Source organism: Plutella xylostella, chromosome 8 (genome assembly GCF_932276165.1).
Source record: "Plutella xylostella chromosome 8, ilPluXylo3.1, whole genome shotgun sequence".
Classification (NCBI taxonomy): Eukaryota; Metazoa; Arthropoda; class Insecta; order Lepidoptera; family Plutellidae; genus Plutella; species Plutella xylostella.
In genome coordinates this window covers 5,904,841-5,926,499 of record NC_063988.1, presented here as the reverse complement: position 1 = coordinate 5,926,499, position 21,659 = coordinate 5,904,841, and the positions used below count along the sequence as shown (strand labels likewise).

The 21,659-nt window shown below is 36.2% G+C and overlaps 1 protein-coding gene and 1 long non-coding RNA gene across 2 annotated transcripts in view; both read right to left on the bottom strand.

Annotated features, from left to right (window-relative positions):
- The window catches only part of LOC105393315 (serine/arginine repetitive matrix protein 2), a 65,056-nt gene extending 54,661 nt beyond the window's left edge, over positions 1–10,395 (bottom strand). The window contains exons 1-5 of the mRNA XM_048622554.1: positions 10,211–10,395; positions 10,087–10,123; positions 9,256–9,425; positions 7,738–7,822; positions 7,149–7,345 (exon numbers count right to left, since the gene is read on the bottom strand). Coding sequence (XP_048478511.1) covers positions 7,149–7,345; positions 7,738–7,822; positions 9,256–9,425; positions 10,087–10,123; positions 10,211–10,351 — 630 coding nt within the window. The 5' untranslated portion in view covers positions 10,352–10,395. The remainder of the gene's footprint in view (positions 1–7,148; positions 7,346–7,737; positions 7,823–9,255; positions 9,426–10,086; positions 10,124–10,210) is intronic.
- Positions 10,396–10,564: 169 nt separating this feature from the next.
- Positions 10,565–21,393, bottom strand: LOC125488847. Its single transcript, XR_007266535.1, has 2 exons — positions 20,006–21,393; positions 10,565–10,674 (listed from the first exon to the last, which is right to left on the bottom strand). It is a non-coding gene; the product is annotated as an uncharacterized LOC125488847 (long non-coding RNA).
- Between the last annotated feature and the right edge of the window lie 266 nt (positions 21,394–21,659).

Genomic DNA, 21,659 nt, shown 5'->3' with positions numbered 1-21,659 from the left:
TTAAACTGAAGCTATTACAATATTTTTAACAATATTTGTTCCATCGGTTTGCAATAGAATTTTTATAATTTCTAATTTCGTGCATTGCGATGTAAACACAAATAAGTATAATATTAGTTTTTGTGTACAAATAAAGAATATCTATCTATCTAATAAGATTAATTGGAGAGCTTTTTAAAAGGATTTGGCTACAAAAGCTAGCAATAACCTTTGATCGCTACCAACTCTCGTTCGGTTTAATTACAACAATGCATAAAAAAACAAGCGAACATCGGTCTGCGCACGCACATCCCGCTCTTTAATGATTCATTGTATAATACCATTCCCCACATTTTTGATATATCAATAAAACGCTCGTAAAATCAAGCTTTTGTTATAAAAGGTCAAGGCTGTCTGTAATAACAACATTAAATTTACAAGCCTTAAAAATATTGTACTAGCTATCGCTATAATATGATATCTTAAAATCTCGTGGAAATAGAGCTATAATTATAAACTATTGTAAGGTGAAATACTAAGTCCAAATCGTGCTTACTCCTAATTGAAATTTATAACTGCGACAATAACTTAAAATTTATGTTATCACTCTATATTGGTCAGTTTTAAGCAAGTTAATCCACAACTATATTATGGGATATAGATTAAAACAGAAAGTCACAGAAACAAAACATACGACCTGCGTGGGTGCAAAAGTTATGTAACCTTTTTCTTCGACCCACGGGGCAATGGCACTATAACTGCGCATCTCTGCCTATGACTCGGAATAACTCTCGCTCATTGCGAAGTTCTACACAAAAGTAAATGTCCTTATAAATATTAATCAGTGGATTGACTCGGCGGGTCTTCATACAGTGTGACACTGACAGTATGACACTGACAGTGCGGGTCGCAGGCGGCTACATCACCTCGTTGCCAGTATATCTAAGATTGGATCTGGAGGTGATCACATGAATTCTTGAGCACCGCGCGGCCCGTGTAGATGTTATCTAAACATCTTAAATTATTGTCTACTACGGCTACCAAGCCTCTCATCTAGACTTATAATACACCAGCAAATGAACTGACCGCACTGGATAAGGTAGCTGATTAAAACGCTGAATTATTAACTAAATAAATTTTCTGTATCTGTACAGAGACAACCAATAATCTCGCGGTTGTAAATATGAATACGTTCGTAAGTGCGGCCTGACGGTGATTATTTCGTTCCTCGGGATGTCTTTAGCGATAGAAGCCGGCCAGCAATGGAGATGATGAGATATTGGACTATCGGTTATTCCGCTAACAGCTAACAAGTATTGTTAGTTCAGTATGAAGAAATGGTCAAGTATTTTCATTTTATTCGGGATGTATCACGCCGCATCCAAGTCTATCTTTCTAATCCCGCTAAAGGTACTTATTATCTGTATATTGGCGTAGCGTTGAAAGCTTGCCGACTTGCCCACTCCAGCTAATGCAGGGGAGGTCAAATTACCGTCCACGTGCAACACGCTTAGATTGCCACAAAAAAAGGAAATAGCGCGATTGAGAATGCATTTTCGATTGCGTTTAACACTGCCCCTGCAGATGTATTGGGGCCATTATCTGCAAACAACGCGTTTAAAGTCGAAGGTTTATGTTACGTTTTGAAGGCCCGTGAAAGGGTTTACAAATTATGGAGCTAATACATCGGCACCGGAGTAAACGCGGAGCGTGGTGAATTGCAAATTGCTATTTATTTTATTATTATTATTATTTATTAATCAAACATATTTTACAATAAGACTTAAATACTAACAGTGTGACAAAAACCACTTTAGGTTTGACCGCACACTGGCACTCGCTCGACATTTCTCATTAATAAAACTATCTTAGGGTACTTACAGATAAGGCTTACATTCTAAATACAAATACACAGTGACATTATTGGTGTAGACACACTAGGTGGTTATTTTTATTGATTAGTTATTTATGAAATGGATTGTGAGAAGAAAAGAAAAGTGTAAGTTTATTTTTAATGTTGTTTTTTGTGATTTCACTTTTTATATTTAAGGGTAGGTGGTTTATTAATGTAGGTATTTGGTATTGTAGCATTTGTTTTCCATATAAGTTATTGTAATGGGGGACTTCTAGTTTGTTATTTAATGCACTTCGGGTCTGTTTTTGGCGATGGATTTTTTTCTGATAGGTAGTGTTAAAGAAATTTTCAATTAATAGGCTATATTGGACATGATAGTGTACAGGTATGACTTTACAGTGATAAAATAGCTAATTTTGGTCTTTCAATTTAGTCCTGTATGGGTATTTTAGTACCCACAAATTGTTTTAAAGTACTAAAATAAACAAAAGAAAGAACATTTAGCTTAAAGTATTTATTACCCTTGTTATTTAATAAAGCACCTACCATAATAAATATGTATGCTAAAGACCTTTGTCCACCTACACGCGGCAGGCCGCCAGACAAATGGACGCTCCACACAATAAACATTCACTTTCGTCAAGCATCACTTTCCATGTTGCAAGCCACCTTCGATTTATTTTTACTATCTTATGTGTTCTACCCAGTACGGTAAAAACAACCTTTATTCAAGGGGAATAAGTGTTCTGTCAGTGAATGCATAATATTGTGGGTCAAAACGTTTTGCAAACCATTATTCGGTCGTGACTCGTTTTGAACTATAAGTATGTTGACAAGAATCGATGCCGTTTCAAACATTTATTGGGAACAAGTACCTAAATGTTGGGTCTAATAATATTATCCTTTATATTGTCACCTATGTACCGTTTTTATCGATCTTATTTCATACATGTATTTTTAGTTTTTCCGATAAATCAATTTAATTTTAACCTCAAAATATTTAAATAAAGAATAAAAATCCGTGTAGCAAAACTGTAGCTCCACGTATCACCATTATTACACACCTCCAATCACTGGCGAGCTGTAAAATACTTAGCGCGGTATAATAGCGTCATTATTATGATATAATCTTGGACAAACATATCCTTAACTTTATTGGGTGGGTATTATCTTGCTCCGTATACGGAGTGGGTGTAGCTCGGCATCGCGCAGGTGAAAAGCTCCGCAACCGCTTAGAGGTCACTTGCTGCGTTTCTACATTGCGCCGGTTTCAACTGATCATTGGTTTAGGATTATAGGATTATATTATATAATATTGGATTCAATGTTGTTGACCATACTTTATTTAAACAAAAAATACTTCTGTGAATTATTTTCAATATAACAATACTTCATTATATACGCACGAAATAGATTCCGATTTTGCTAACGATTATTTGCTCCATCCTATCATGTGAGTTGTTATGCATGTATTCCCAAAAATAATTGATATTATACAGAGTGTTGCAAACGTGGTATACTAAGCCGAACGCATTTGATTGTTACTCAGGGGATCATACTGAACAACTTTTATTCTACAACTTTTGGAAATTTGCGAAAAAAACTCTTTACGGTCATGTGGCTTTTTACTATGGTAATGCAATATCTTTTTTCACGAAGTAAGTGTATTCAATAATTTACCCCACCGATCATTGAAATGATCAGTTCAGTTTTTCGTAGCAAAAAAGAGGCGTGGGCGCTGCGCCCGCGGCGACCCATCCCGTGAACAAATTATAATTTCAGAATCCCCATCGATTTATGCGCTCATCTACATAAAGCACTGCTTCATTTGGCCCTTCGTTATCGGAAAAAGTGGAGGGAATCTACTCTCGGCTCTATTCTGTTACATTATTGTGATGATCGGTTGCGACTTTTTGTTTGACTTGTGGTGATTAGTTAGGAGTAGCTAATTAATGAGTCAGCCGTATTATTGTCTTAATCTGTTAGTTGATTCAAATTGTTTGGTTAGCCAAACCGTATGATTTAATTAGATAAGATAACAATATCTCAGCAATATCTCGATAATTATGATTGTGAAACTGATAAGCTTTAAACAACTTAAGAAAAAATGATTTAAAAGTCTTAAGAGTTACAGAATAAGTACACCTTTTTTCGCTTAAACAGCAAGGATTTCAACGTTACTTTAGTGCAAATTGACTACTCGTAAACAACTGAACCAGACCGAACTGATTAACTTCTAAAATGTTAGTCCATTTGTGTTCAGTGCATTCACCCAACCTTCATTGCTTTAATTGTATTATACCTATGTAGGTATATTTTCGTAAGGTGTGATGTTTCCAGTGGTAGCCTAATTAAAACCTAAAAACTGTTGAACTTTTAAAATCTTTAGGTATACTTAATTTGGAAATTAATTTCATGTATGAGATGAAAAACCTTATTATTCACATTCTTATGAATAAATAAACTTTGAAACCTGCTGTGGCACACTAAGAACTATTTACTAGACTTAGGTATATGAAATGTTCTAAAATGCCACCGACCTCAACAAGTCTCACAGGCGACCTCGGCTATCACGACGAGGAAATCACGTAACCGAGCCACAATCACGCACTGAACGACTTCAATTAATTTCGTCTTAACATATCATCAAATGGCTGTTAACCGTCTGACTGGCCATTCTACAGCACCGTTATGATTGCACGATGAAGCCGTGAAATCAAGAAGGTAAAGTATGTTTTGGGAAGTATTTAGATACATATTTGATTTATGTAATATATTGTATAATTGTGTAATAGCGTTTAACGACACGCCAAGCACAAAAAACTGTTTAACTCACGAATATCGGCGCTAGAAGTATAGGTGTGCGATTCTAAAAAACAGGTAAGTGTATAGACCGGGTGACATGGCGCGGCAATTACAAAATACAAGATACTAGCGAACACAAATTTTATCTTGATCTAAGAATAGTCTCGTAGCTTCCCAGGCCTCCATTAGCGTCCATCAGAGGACACCGATACGGCCTGAATGAAGTCTGGGCGCAGCACTCTGTCAATATGTCTTGCACATCTTATGACTTCGATAATTTTGCATACCCCTCTCTAAATGCAATCGTAAATAGCGATGGCAATCAAAATGCTTTAGTTTGCGGTGCAAGTAGAAGCTTGCATAGCTCTATGAATGTGCAATATAAGATAATAAATTTAATGTATAATACTCATCCCGGAAACAGGGTTTATAGCCTTGTCAGGACAATGCACTTATATTTGAAAGAATTATATTTTGTAGGAAATCTAATGAGCTATTTCGACTTTATTTTCCATCCATTCTACAGATAAGTATAATATATGATATGCTTACTTATAAGTAAGTTTTACCAGTATTCACCCTCCTCCATATAGAAGCTTCACTCCTAAATGTAAGTATGTAACTCTAGATTCCGCGCTTCCATATAGACCACACCCCCAAAGGTGTGAAACTTTCTAAGGCTGGGTGTTCTTGAAATAAAAGTGTCATGTTTATTATAGCAGCAACCTCGGGAACCTTGATTAGCAGCTCGCGGGGAATTTATGCAACTCTTACCGCATTCGTCTTTTTGCATTTCGATCTCATAGAGCAATGTTTCTTGGGGCTCAAAAGAGAGTAGATGCTATATTATTACAGTAGATATATGTATTTTTTTGGGTTGCGGAACTTTTATCTTTAGTATTTTTGTTGTTGCTTGTATATTATTTGTTTAGTGTAATGAGTAACATAAAGTAAGTTTTGTACAATTTAAGAATTTGGCCATGGCCGATGACATAATTTCGCCTAAATACCAACGTGCCAAGTTCTGCGACGATTATAGCTGGACAACTTCGTGCGCGACCCTCCTTGCGGGGTGAAAGAAGTGGCGGGGGCGATGTAGCACGACATTTTAGAACACGAGTACACACGGAGAAAAGTGTGCCCGGATAAATCTCGCGATAACGTGTCACTTTTTGTGACGTAATGTAAGAGTAAATTATGTTGAGCAATAAAAAGGTTCTTAAAACTAGTTTCATTATTTAGGGTAGATTCGACCAAGCTCGAGTAACTTTTTACTCACGGGTAAACAACCAGTTACTCGGGAGTAAGCAGATTTTGAATTCTATCAAACCTCGGCCAAACCAAGATTCGGCACACGGTTCTACAGGAAACCCCCAAAGATTATATAGTTGTCGGGGAGTGGGCACGAGCTAGCGGTGCGCGGTGGTTGGTCCATAACTCGATCAACCAGGTCGTTGGTATCTCCATTCATCATCACACCCCAGAAATAAAGGCACAGATAGGTAGTACACACTCTTTATTCGGAATTACAGATCAATCTTACAAAATACACGAGGATGCACTTGATACAGTTGGATTAACTTTGATAGCGAAACGTGGTGATCCCTGCGGAAGGTGCACAACCGACTCGTTCAATAATTCAAATCAGAATGACAGTCCGTCCCTGCTCAACCGACTACCCCCTTACCTTTTTATTTTTTAATATGCACCAACATTTCAATTTCAAGTGACAATTTGACTTTTTGATTAATCGAATGAATTGAGTAAACCTAATTATAAAGAAAGGTAAACTCAAAATCTTCTTGAACCCCGACATAGTTTTATAGTGCGATTTAATCTATTTGCAAAAATATACGATTTGTGGTTTTTGACGTTATTTTATTGACGAATCATAGATAATAATAATATGATTAAAAATTCAAAAGGTGAATATTCCAAGGATTGTGGCGGTTCTGGCCTGAACACTCATCCTAAGACTTATGGTCTCAGGATCAGTGGTCTCATGTGCGTCGAACTCAGATTATGACAGATTTTACAACACATGTGGCCGCCTCGACTGCTCGGCCGAGACTGCCGTAATAATGACGTGCAGTGCACGCGTTGTCCTTCCCCGCTACCTCACCCGCTACCCGCTGTCGTCTTGGGTACCTCGTCCCCTCCGCCTCTGTCACCCCGCAAGGAGGGTCGCGCACGAAGTTGTCGAGCTATAGGCATGCTATGACATAACCGTTTGATTATTTGCGTGCGTCGCTATTCAAATTCAATGTCAAAGAAGTTGAGAATTAATTTCAATCATCAAGTTGTCAATATATTGTTATATTTTATTTTAGTTATTTCATATCAACTACGATTGAAAAAAAAATTGCACCCGGTAAGTACCTATTGTTTCATCCGCGATGTACTTACCTAAATAAATGCTAAAATCCTACAAAAAAACGAAACAATAAACACATCTCCTACAAATGAAAATAATCTAATGAATAAAATATGTATATAAATTACTACTCACATCATGCGTAGTGTCACCCCTATGGAACCGCTCTTCCGTCTCGTTCACTCGTTCGGTCACGTTCCTCGTCAGCACCTTGAGGTCGCGGCTCTCTCGCACCTTCCCGTCAGGGTTGGCGACGACCCGTGAGGAGACCAGCACCTTGCCGCCGGCTGGTGCCACTTCGCCGCCGACCACGGCGCGGGGGCCGTCCAGCTCTGGTGGTGGAATAGAAATAGTTTATTTTCTTTCTAGAACATTCAATTACAAACTAGTGGTAGTGACCAGAGCCTCAATTGTAAGTTAAAAAGAAATTGGTACAACGAGGCTCCAATAATTTAAAAGAAGTACCTATTAGATTTCAGATTCACCATTTATTAGAACTAAGATTTTATAAATATTTGGTTTTCGTCAAGATATTTCTATTAACATTTAACTGAGGCTCGGTCACCGAAGAGAGGAAAGGGTGTAACTCCGACATTTTGCTTAGGTGAGCAAAAGTAGGTAGGTATATCTGGTATAACTTCTATTTAGAAGTACCCGGAAGGGCCAGGGTATTAGCGATTGTGCTTGTTAATTTGTAGCTCAAAAGACACAAGGGGTGACCTACCATCGATCTTCACGCCGATGGACGCGTGGCCGACCCCTCCGAGAGCTGCATCTTCGTCGATCTTCTCGTCATCAGGTACCCGGTGCTGGGAATAAAATAATATTATTATCATTAAATTCTTTATTGCTATTTTTAGATTAACATGTCCATATGTGAAATGTTAATAGCATTCACTTTCAGTTAACTTTTGGGGTTGTGGAGTAGTAGTTTGGGGTAGTAAGTAAATAGGGATTCACTCGTTTTGTGTATTGAAGTCTAAAAAATTAAAAAACCGACTTCAAAAAACCACTAAAATGTAAGAAATAATTTAAGGTTTACACAAATTCTACTCGTATGAGACAGTACAAATATACCTAAGCAGGAACTGTTCTTTTTTGATGTTGGTGCGGTGACAAAGTAATCTGAAGAAATATGGCACCAACTTCAAAAAAGAACAGTTCCTGCTTAGGTATATTTGTACTGTCTCATACGAGTAGAATTTGTGTAAACCTTAAATTATTTCTTACATTTTAGTGGTTTTTTGAAGTCGGTTTTTTAATTTTTTTAATTATTATTTTATTTAATAGTTTTTAGTTTATTTGTAATAATTTTCAATCAAAAGTAAGGTGCAAATGATACCAAAAAGTCCTACTAATTAATACGAATCATTCAAGCCTAAACACGAAGTAGTTGCTATATACCGTTGAGGAGTTCCCCTGACTGCCTTCCGTTTCCATCATCAGATCAGCTCAAGGTCACCATCATATTTTTTTGTTATAAGAACTATATTTACGTTCTTAATTTCATTAGAATCGGTTAATATGTGCCCAAAATGGAAATTCATACCCTGTTTTTACCCCTTTACCCACCCTTGGGGGTGAGATAAAATTCTGAAAAAAAAATGGGACCACCTGGGAGCTCAACCCAATACAACAAAAAAAGAATTTTCAAAATCGGTTCATAAACGGCGGAGTAATCGGTGAACATACATAAAAAAAATATAAAAAAAAAAAAAAAAAAAAAAAGATCCCGACGAATTGAGAACCTCCTCCTTTTTTTGAAGTCGGTTAAAAAGGGGGTTGAAGTTTAATTTTACAATAGGTACTATGAAGTCTCCCAGTTTTAGGCTACTGATTTTTATGAAATATCTGCACTATAACAGGTCCTACAACAGAACTATCTTTTGTCTACGTTCAATAACGAGGCGGGTGTGGCCTCACCTCAGTCTGCTGATAGTTGGTGGTGTGCGTGTCCTCATTCACGGAGGTGGAGATCTTGGGCCCGGAGTCGCTGAGGATGCGGCCGTCCTCCTAGACTATAACCGGTTCTAAATCAGAACTATCTTTACCTCCAAATTCATAGTGCTTTTTGGCACTTTACAATAGGTTTAAAATTGACGTTTTGTTATACGAATTACAACTTTTTAACTGACGTAAAGAGCCGAAACTCGTGTTTCTAAGTCAATTTTAACCTTGTTGTAACTTCACAATACGGTCATGATTTTGAGGGTTAGTGTACATTTAATATTAGGGGTCTCACCTCAGTTTGCTGGAAGTTGGTAGTATGCGTGTCCTCATTGACGGAGGTGGAGATCTTGGGCCCGGAGTCGCTGAGGATGCGTCCGTCCTCCAGCAGCAGCTCGCGCTTGACCCGGGTCGCGATCTGACGCGTCGTCGTTACCTCGCTCTTCTTGCGGGTCACCCATTCTTCTGTTGGGTGAGATAAGGGTTTATTTTTTAGATAGATTACAATACAACTTCTGTAGGGAGGAATAAGGGTTGGGGTGTTATAATATAATACAATGCATACTTTATTTGCACATTTTTTAAAATATAACACTACAAAGAAGGGGCCTCATTGCTTACTTATATTAATCTTTACGAGATAACCTTTGAATCTAACTCTCTATGTTTTTGATCTGGATATGGTATCGTTGTTATTGTTGGGCTGAAATCAGACGGATTGCACCACAGGAACCACTTGCAGTCACATCAGCAACCGTAATGTCGTTAGACTACAGCCAAACGCGTGTAGTTGATATCATGACTGCATGATGTTGAACGTAAAACTACATGCAGTTGCTGCGATGCATTCCGTCTGTGGTCAGCCTTAGAGAGTTTGGGCTGGATTTCAAAATGTTAAAGGTAAGGAATGTAAATGATGAATAATCTTGAACTGTTCCATTTCAAGTATCTATTAGTCATAATGACGCACATTTGAAAGATAGATTGGAATACTAGTGAATTTTAAGAAATTTGGCGTATTGATTCAAAGCAAACCGTGTTTGTTTCACCATAAAAAAGAGTTCAACGCGCTAAGTTCTGTAAGTTCAGCTACGGAAAATATAGTGTACGAATTTAAATTTATTACCTTCTTTTGTCGTGGCTATGGTATCCCCAGGTTCTGCCTGTAACAAAAATACATGTTTAAATTAATAAAAATATTAACATTAACAAACAAAATATTGTTTTAAGTTTTCAGCGCCATCTCTTACCGAGTAGCAAAACCTTTTCACCGTTAAAGCCAGCGGTGGCGGTGATTCGCTTCGTTCTGGCGATCGCGATACGAATCGTAATAGTACACGAGGTCGCCGCTTGATGGTGCCATGGTCGCTAGTTGTGAACACTGTCACCATGAAAACTCATAAACTTTCATGAACTTTTCTTATCACTTGCGCGGGAATACTAACCCCCTTATTCATAGAAAAGTTACAAAACGTTTTAACTAATAAACTGTTTTGTCCCTCTCTGTCAAAGAACAAATTGTACTTTGTTGGAGAGGGACAAAACAGTTTATTAGTTAAAACGTTTTGTAACTTCTCTATGAATAAGGGGGTAAGTGTATAATAGAGTTTGTTCACATTAACACTGATATAACTTTTATTACTCACGATGTTTGTATATTCTTGTTTTGTGCGTTTATTTTATAAACTTTCTCAACATAAACTAGTATTTTGCACTGAAAAATTACGTGTTATTAGAGTTACTCCGGTAATTAAGTAATCACTAATTAGATTCGTGTGTTCTAACGCCGTGTTGTTGGGCAACTGAAGAAATCCCCCTCTGTGGCTTCAATTAAAGTAATGAGTGGAAGGATTAACATTTTCCTTTGGTGCAGGTTACGTGCTTTATGTATTCAGTGAGTTTCCACCGCTTCCGGTGGGACGCACGGCAGCATGTTCCAAATACAAATACGATTTTTGTTTTTAAGTGTTAAGAACGTGCAGTTTTTGGCCAGCCAGTAGCAATATTTATCCTTCTTCATTGTCTTACGTAGAGAATCTACGTTCGCTTCAGTGTATAGTAGACAGAAAAAAACTATTTCAAGTTTACAGTAAGTACCTAATATATCGGAATACAAGAAAATTTGTGTTTTATTATATTATATAAAATAAATATTATGAACACCAATTCCACTACGTAGTAGTATATATATATATATATATATATATATATATATATATACTTTTTATAGATGAATTCAATTGTCGTACAGCTGTGACCTTAATTTATCATTTAGCTAATTTACATCACCACTAACGATAGGATGATTCAGCTGAAACGTCTTTAGTGAATAATAATTATTTACTTATTCAGTTTACAATTTAACTTATTTATATATTTTTGTTCATGAAAAGCGTAAGTTATTTTATTTCTCTATTCTTTAATAGATTTATGAAGAAGCACTAAGTAGATTTCACTTGTTTTTCCTGAAATATAGAGTATAAAGTATATTGTACTTCTGTGGGTACGGTGGCCTGCGCCTAAAAGTATACAGGCGGAGTTTTTAAAATAGCGATCTTAAGCTCACATGCTGCTCAACCACATCCACATAAACACCACTGCTACACACATCAAGTTGTTAATTGTATATCCTAACTAATATTATAAATGCGAAAGTAACTGTGTCTGTCTGTCTGTCTTTCTGTCTGTCTGTCTGTCTGTTACTCTTTCACGCCAAAACTACTGAACGGATTTGAATGAAATTTGGTATACATACGGTCTAGACCCTAGGAAAGAACATAGGCTACTTTTTATCCCGGAATTCCCACGGGAAAACTTTTTAAGGCGAAGCGAAGCGCGCGGGAACAGCTAGTAAATTATAACGCAGAATGAAGGTGCTGCGCACAATCCTGCGAGGATTATTGTAGTATCCTTAAGCTTGTCTTTTTCTTATGTATATTACCTATAGATAAATAAATAATCACACACAACACGTCCTCGGATTTATAACAGATGTAGCTGGTCCCTTCATCATCAGGGATTGCTATTTTAAAAACTCCGCCTGTATATATAGTGTCAATGATCCCCTCAGCTATTACTCCGATCACTTACCGGAAACCCTATGCTATAAACAAAACCATCCCTTGAGTATTACAGAACTGTCGTCAGAGGCGATACGTCCACTGATGGGCTATGCGTGATCGATCGACCGGTTGCATAACAATTACATCCACACTGCGTGGTAATCTAAGATTAACCATATACGACAAGATGGAGTGTCTGTGTAAAACAAAGTCTCGACAAACACCCCACTTCTACCACAGAGCTTAATTTTGAATTCGTTCGGTTGTAAGATTCCTGACCATATTTATTGGTGCAATGGTTGTCATTAGGTTGAACATAAAACGGTTTGGCAGTAAACAAAATACGGACAGTTTTAGCATTGTTTTCTTTAGTATTAGTGATGTAAGTGACACACTATCTTGTATGTATATTGATAGTCGAAGGCGCTAATAGTTTATTCTAATTGTTGATTGTGCTCAGCTGCGGGCAAGAAAGTGGTCGGAGGTTTACAGAAACTCGGGATTCTGTGATGAGCATGTCAATTAGTTACCAAGTAGGTATGTTTTACTATCGGTGACATGTTTTCAAAAGGTTTTCAATAATTAGCAACGGATCAGTTAAAAAGTGAGAGTGGCTAAACATAAAATACAATACACTTTATTTGCACCAAGAAAAAAAAAGAAAAAAACAAAACTTAAAAAATAAAACAGTACAAAGAGGCGGCCTTATTGCTTATAGCAATCTCTACCAGACAACCTTTGGATGGAAGAGAGTGAGTCTATATGATTGTGAGGTAGTTGTTGTGCAAGTATTATACAATACATACATAAATTATTAACATCATAATCTACAAATTCGAAAATTCTTTGAACTAAAGATCAGTACCTATAAACCAAACGTACGTATTTATTTATTTAAACACTTTACTAAAAACACATTTACAAAAATGAACTTAAAAAGTAGTGTATACTAAGGCGCGCTTATTGCCAAGAAGCCATTTCTTCCAATCTACCTTCACGTATGTATTTACGGATGAAACTATAGTGAATGTATAATTACTACCTACTCGTAAAATATTTACAGAATTCCAATAACTACTCGGTTAAAACATGAAATATATCAGTCGTGAATTAACACCCTCAACACCCCTTTTAATAACAAAAAGATCCGTATCTATAATCGTTACATCGAAAGCTGTAATTAAAATGAATGGTTGTAATAATTTGCATTCGTGTCAGCTAAATGCCGGTATCCAAAAGTGCGCCTTTTCGGATAATATCCGGACATTTTCACGCACATTAACCACGCTTTGACCGTGAATTTACCACTTTTTTGTGCTTTCAATGAGACCCTTGTGTAAACAGTGTTATAGACTACATTTCAGTGATGAAATAGAAATGCAAATTGGGTTTTCGACATGGAGTGATGGACATCAGTGGCTGTTTTGTTAAACAATTCAATTTAGTAATTTAGTGCTAAAGGATCTGTTTGGTTATCTTAAAATTATAACAAGATAAACATAAATAAGTAACTGAATTTTCAAGTAGTACTATTGATTTAATAAATTTACTATTTATAAATACAACTCTGTGACATTAGCACTTAGGTACGTACAAGGTACGTACGTACGTACTAGGTTTAAAAACATTAAATGAAGTAGGAAGTTAAAAAACTGCATCACAAAACATTCATAACCTTGCACTAGAACGTACAAATTATGTGACAATGCATGCGAATGAATGACATAATGATGCAGTGAATCAAAGCGCAGAGTCCGAGTTAATGAGTGATCAACAATGCAGACGACCTTTACTGAAGGGTTACTTTAGCTTGACTAAAAACGAACGAATGAGAGCCGGGGACAATAGCACGAGAATTTTTAATACAACGAGATTGAGTCGAATTGGTTACAGCCGTAGAATAACAAGGAGCGCTAAGTAGCCCAGTTTTATTACACTCACGGGCAATGAAAAAGTTCCAGTGAGTCTGCAATTTGAAGTACGGTGGCCTGCGCCTAAAAGTATACAGGCGGAGTTTTTAAAATAACGATCTTAAGCTCACATGATGTTCAAGCACATCCACATAAACACCACTGCTACACACATCGTACACAACACGTCCCCGGATTTATAACAGATGAAGCTGGTCCCTTCATCATCAGGGATCGATTTTAAAAACTCCGCCTGTATACTTTTAGGCGCAGGCCACCGTACATTTAAAAGCTCACTAGAATATTACCAACCAAAAATGTGAACATATTGTTCAAATTACCTTTTAAATGTAAAAAAAAACTGAGGCTATTTAAGGTCGTAATTTCGTAAGTGGAACTGCTTGTTTGCACGTGAGTGTATAAGCTAGAGTGAGTCAGTTGCATCGTAGACGTAGTAATCTTAAAGGATTATATTGAATGCTTGATGCTTTACACCGTGCAGTGGACTATGAAATTAAATTGTCGCACTAGAATCTCTGCCTTCATAAAATGACCTAATAGAACAAGGTTAACTGGGCAGGAAGACTAGGGAGTACTTAACCATTTTTTTTAAATATACAGGGTGTTGCAAAAAGCTATACTAAGCTGAAACCAGCATGTGCAGCATGTTATATCTAAGCCCAAATCTGAAATTCGAATTTCAAAATTCACGTAAAAAAAACATTCTCTACAGTAAAAAGTCACGTGACCAACTAAGTTTCTATGGAAAATAAAATTAACGAATTTTGTAATTCTGATTTCAGTTTCGGGCTTAGATATAACATGCTGCACATGCTGGCTTCGGCTTAGTATACCCTTATATATATATATATATATATATATATATATATATATATAACAACACTTGTATATATATATATCTGCCCCAGCCGGCAATCGAACCCGGGACCTTCGGCTCAGTAGTCAGGGTCACTAACCACTACGCCATCCATTCGTCATCCTGTATATACTAAAATATATATATTTAAAATATATATACAGACACGTATAGTTACATTATTATTATTATTAAATGAAAACAGTTACTTAAATAAACTGTTCTACCGAACAGTAAGTAAAATCTTGCTTTAATTTAAAACACAGCGGAACTTAAATCCTCCATCATTATTAAAACAAATGATGAGCAATGGCAGAACATTAATACCGTACATGGCATATTTATCGGAGGGAATACAGGGTGATCAACAATATGCATAATGTGACCTCTGACACATACGTGTACTAGTACATTAAAGGTACCTACTTGGCAATGAATACGATGCAATGTGCCCGGCAAGGGCGTTTAATAGCCCTGGAAGTCATTTGTGGTATGGTTTACAGACATACTTTATCTTTTTAATTTTATAGTTTAAGAAGTTTATTTAATGTACTTAGGGTCACTTTTACCAAACGCTAAACGTATTTAAAATTGTATTTAAATCAAATTTTAAATACTTTTTGTACCGACTGACAGACGTTTGACAGGCGACTAAATACGTTTAGCGTTTGGTGAAATTCCACCTAAATCAATAAAATATTATGACGACACCTTTACAGTCCAAAAAGGTCGTCACTCTTTGCCGCACCTATTTGGGCACAACACTAGACCGACCACAGATAACCAATAGTGGTAGTGGAGCGTACAACCAGTGTTGTGATCTAACTGGCCCAGTGACCGCGCTGACCCCGGGGCAAGGCCGTCAGCTGACAGCTCGAGGAGGAAACAAATGACGCTCGGTGGAAAGAGGTCGCATGCATCGTAGCAAGGAGGCGGGTGCATGGTTTGACCATACTCTTTGGTCGTAATTGGAGTTTGTCTATGGTTATGATTACTAGTATTATCATAGAGTAACGAGATAATAGGTGCTTGGTTAAATAATATAGGTATACTTAATCTTTCGTAATTGTGAACCGGTAACAATATAACAAAGGGATCGGTTGAAATTATGCACATTTGAACGCATATAATGGAAATTTATATGGTCGGATTCACTCTCAGAATATTAATCGACAGATCTCAGTCCACATTGGTTTGCCATATTGTGCATTAGTTATGCATACCTCATACTATTTGTATCCTGTATAGCCCTATCTCCAGGCATAACGCGTCACTCACACGTCTTTCTATATCTTTGATCAACTGACCATAATAATTTTATTTGGGGAATTATAAAACGAGCGAACAAAAAAAAACTTGGCGACTGATGATGACATACTGTTTTAATAACTTGAGCGGTATGAATTTGAGTAAGCGAAAAATTAACTAAACTGACGACGAATATTGATTTATATTAAAATCCAGAACGAGCTTACAAAAAGTGGACTGTGATAAATCCATTTCAGATATAAAAAAATTATCCGAGCGACTTAATTACTAAGTGAGCGACTGGAAATACAGAGAGGGCAACTTCAATATTAAGATATATTCGATTTTTCTAAGTGAGGTTATACTTAGCGAACTACTAAAAAGTTCACTTTGAGCAAAGTTTTGTATGCTGCTTTATTAATGATTATTGGTTACTGATATTCTATTTGAGACCTTATGTTTTTTATTTTGATACGCTTTTTAATGAAAACTACAGATTTTTAAATGCACTGGCAAAAAGGATCGTGCGACTGTCCCGAATTTTTCAATAGATATGTATGCAAACACGTTTTGGGGCTAGCAATTCGGCTCAAACTAACAACACCACCACTGGAAGCAAAAATGATACCCATTGGACAAAACAGAAAACGAGGCCGCCCAATAAGTCCAAGCCCGCACTTATTTACCAGTGACGAGTAGTAGGGCTCCTCATACCTATCAATGTTTCTTAGTATTAATAAGAAGTTTTTTTTTAGTTGACTAAAGCGTCTTATTTTAATTTTTGTTCATTTTATTGAAATAAATGCATGCATATTACTTTACTTTTATGGAGTACATTGTTTTATTTAATTACCCTTATATTTCAATAATAAAATTTCTCAACTAATAGAATAGCGTTTCTTCAAATAGTTATTTCATATTATTTTTATTTTTTAAATGTGGTTTTTGTATTCGAAACACTTCATTTAAGATAAAATGCCGCTCAGTATAAAAAATACATTTGCCAAATATTGAAAAAAATGCAGGACGTAACGTTGACACTCAAACAAATATTAGGTCGCTCAAATATTATGAAGCTGCTCATTTTGTATTTTAAGTAACTCAAATTAATGTTTGTAAGTTGCTGTTCTGTTGATTTCTCGTCACTCGCAGTCAGTCGCTCACTTAGTAATTCTATAACCCAAATTAATTAATTTTGACACTTAGAACTGTAATTTACAGTCACTCGTTTTATTGCTACCCATTTTATTTTGTGACCGTCATAATAAATAAAGTTACCGATTGAATTTATACAGCGTGAATAATTAATTTGAGTCAGTATTAATTGTACATTGGTGTATATTTAAGTAGCGAGCTGATAATTAAATAACTTTAATAAGGCAAGTGATTTTTTAGGATGGTAGTTAGATAGGTACTAGTTAATAAATCTATTGTTTCGAAGTACGGCACAATAATAACACGCAATTTAACACTTATTCAAATCCCTATTTATAACAGAACAATGACTACAAAGCTAAATATACCGGATTCGATTCCTGACCGTGTAAAGAAGTTACAGTAGCTTGTCTTAGAAAAAGACTTGAAATTTTAATGAAGAAAGTTACTTGATTACCTTTGATTTAGTCGCTTTTACGTAGTTTACTCCAAATTCAATATACACCCCGGGTACTTACATCCATTTTAAGGAGAGACTTCTAAAATCTTAATCACCCTGTAGAAGCTAGTAACCAAATCCCGACAGGTCAGCTTGTCACAGCTCAAGTGCCGTGAGTCACAGGCAAGGCGATCCCGCGAACAAGGTTACTGCACTGACCGACAAAAACTCTGCTGCTGGGAGACTATTGTCGAACACACGCCTTCAGGCCGCGTCTACGATGCTAGCGGGTAGAACGGTCGGAGAGGCAACACTCATTAGTATTATTTACTGTATGTTGGAGAATTACGTAGAGTAAAATAAAAATAAAACAGGAGATGTGTACAATAATCTAAAAGTTGGCACAGTAGCACCATCCTAACTAATATTATAAATGCGAAAGTAACTGTGTCTGTCTGTCTGTTACTCTTTCACGCCAAAACTACTGAACGGATTTGAATGAAATTTGGTATGCATACGGTCTAGACCCTGGGATTTTTTTATCCCGGAATTCCCACGGGAAAACTTTTTAAAGCGAAGCGAAGCGCGCGGGAACAGCTAGTATAATATAAAAATTATTAAGATTAAAATATTTAGTCTGTGGCCAGTGTGGCCACTGGCCACCGCTCCGCCCGCTCAATGAGTTCCAGTTATAGACCATACGCGTCCTAAAGCGTGCAGTAGAGAATTCTAAAATGTCTCGTATGAACAGATTGGTTGGTTTTTTCGTTACTTTTTCGATCAGGTAAGTCGCGTAGAATTTGATTAGTGAGCAGTGAGATTCTGACAGGTAAAAAAGACGGACAAAATGTTGCCTAATCTTTTTTATTTTTAAGTAGGTAGGTAGGTACTTTATTTTGTCCTGGGTACTTTGAAACAGAATCAGTTTATTTAAAAATAGTTTTTGAAAGTGCGATTTACCACTGCCTGGCTACCCTTTCTATGATCACAGGATTCACAGGCGATAGAACAATAACTGAGTGTGTTTTGTTTTTTCTTCAGTGTCCAACCGTGTTTATGCAATTTAGAAATGCGGCAGTTTTGAGAACGGAATTTGTATTCGGAATAACATTTTAATGTCGGTCCCACGGGGCAAGGTGAGCCGCTATTCTACGCCATCGTATTGTCGATGATATTGCTATGGCAACTCCAAAAGACAAGAGTTATTTTTACAATTTTTTTTACATGTACGTTTATAAAAGGGGTTTTAATGTGTTTTTAGTGTTATTGTTTAAGGCTTGTACAGTACAGAGAGACATCCTAAATTTCTATTCGGCGTTTCGTCATCAGATATTCTATTCCTTATCCTACCCCTAGTTATTACATATTATTATTATAGGTAGTAATAATGTAACGTTGAATGTCTATCGGAGGGTCTAGAGTGAGTTTTTCTCATAACAAATTTGCGGTAACTTTTCACTGCTCGAACAGTATAAAAACGCGCACTCGGCAATATGGAGTGCACTCATGAAAAGCACCAACTACAGTTACTCACAGTCGTAGTAAAACCTGTGAATGGCATTGCGTAAGTGTCGATGGAACTGTGGTAAGTAGAGGTATGAGTTAATAAAGTACCTAGGTTTACATAGTAAAGTTAAAATTAAAAAGAAGATATCTACAGGATTTTACACAGTTCTGTGGTGCCACTCTTAAAAGGCAATGTATTGCGTCTGTCTTGCGTTCCCAACATTTAAAAAATAATAACATCTCTTCAGAGGCGTTTTTCGAAAAAGTAATATGATAAGAATACTAATACATTGCCTTCCAAGAGTAGGGGGTCTGTAGGTACATACCTACATAAACATTAGAGCGTTTTTAGACTAGAAAGTGAGAGTAATTTCATATTGATGATATGTAGTGTCAGCAGTTACTAAACCGTCGTTGTTGAATATAGTGAATTACATTTAACTGTAAGCAATTATTGTTAATTAAACTCACAGATTCGCAATAAAGCACGAATGTATAATACCTACTTATAAGATTAAAATAGTGTATTGAAAAATAACTGTTAAACTTTATATGTAAAGTAGATATATCGAAAAACGTTAAATTTTATTTATTGTTAATATCGAATATTGCAGGAACTTTAAAATCAGTTGAGAAAGCTTATAAAATATACATAAATCACTCTGCGTTCCGAATTCCATTCAGGATATTCTTTCGTAAAATATTTAAATCATAATTCAAACGATGGCCAACCACTTGCACTTCCACAATTTTACTTAAACTAACTTATACGTATATTTCCTCTTCACAGAACTTATTTCGCATTACTATATTTACTCTCACAAATTGCACGCACTAAACAAACTCACAACTTAAAACAATAACTCCACATTTAAAAAATTTTTTTTTAAATATTATGCATTTAAATCCGCAAGACCGACGGAAGCTGCGCAGTTCGCTAAACTACTAAGCCATTGTATGCAGCTGAATTGTCCGTCACTACCTAGGTACGTACTAGGTATATTATTGTAGTTTTCTATTCACACAGCTACGTCAATCCACAAGGTCTATCCTTCACTCGGTTTAGAGTACGCGAGTAAATGATATGCGACGATACTGCTTAACTGTTACATAACTGTAACAGAAGTGAACCTTCAGATAATAATTATTCAGATAAATATCATACATAACATATTTTGAACAACTACAATTATAAATTATTACAGGACATTATCCCCGCTCCTACAAATAAAGTTATAAAACTTACAATAAGACAAAGAATATAGATCAACTTACAGATTATTCAGAAATTATATATAAGGGCTGAACCAATTTTGAAACAACCAGAATACTCTGAAAAGTTAGGATTTCGTCTTACATTTAAATACACAAATCCGTTTTTGATATAATTGTATTAATCAATCGCTATCCCTTGAAAAAGGTACATAACTTTTCTAGTAAGTATTTTACAGGGTTAGCGGGAACTTCAGTGATATGTATAAAAATACAGGATTATAAAAATAAAATTAGCCCTTCATGATTGAAAACTGATAACTATTATAGTCTTTGCTTAGGTCTGTGTCTGTGATTTTTTATCTGTCTAGAGTCTACCTATACATAGATCTAGGTAGAGTGACCCCCAAGACTCATCTCATAATGCAGGATATCTCATGTCCGCCTCAAGGCTGACATCATTAGCACGTATTCGATATATTTAGGTATGTAATGCAAATGTATTTCGGATTTAAAATTCATGATTCCAGTAAACTATGGACAGATCTGTCTGATCACAGACATTATTATGTTGATAAACCAGTCCTACCGGGTACGTGATATGGTGATATAGTAATTCTTTTAAAGTTTATCCGTTTCCATGATGTCACCCCAGCTTCCTAGAGATACAATGCTAAAGTCCGTTCGGTACAAAATGTTGTAATGCACGCTTAGTAGTTATAAATGCAATAATTAAAAACCAAATGAAAATTTATCTGAAATGACTACGAAAGTCAAGAGAAATTAATGAGTATAGTTATTATTTTGATAATTCGAAAGTAGTATCGAATCCTGTGATCGCTGCACTGTTATCAAAATCAGTTGAAACGTTAATTTTTTTTATCATGTCATTGTTACTTAATTTCATTGGCTATTCGAGTCACCAACTGACAAGCAAAAGTCGAACTGTCATATTACTACGCCCAGTGTCAAACAAAGCAAAGATATAAATCTGATGAATAAATGTCTGCATGAATACTTATGGTAGGTACACATTTGTTCAGAGAATAAGCCGCAGGGGGGTTACTCTAGCTTGCCAAAAAAAGACGAACGAGATTTTTCATGCAATAGGTACATTTTAATACAGCCGCGGAGTCGAGGTTAGTGCAGCATCAAGCGCTCCGAAACTTCCTATTCGTAAGGTAGAGTGACCCTGCACAGCCACAGGCCCGCAGGTGTATTGAGAGACAATGTAAGATTGGTCAATAATGACATTATCCTGTGTATAAAATTATTGACTATAGCTTGACA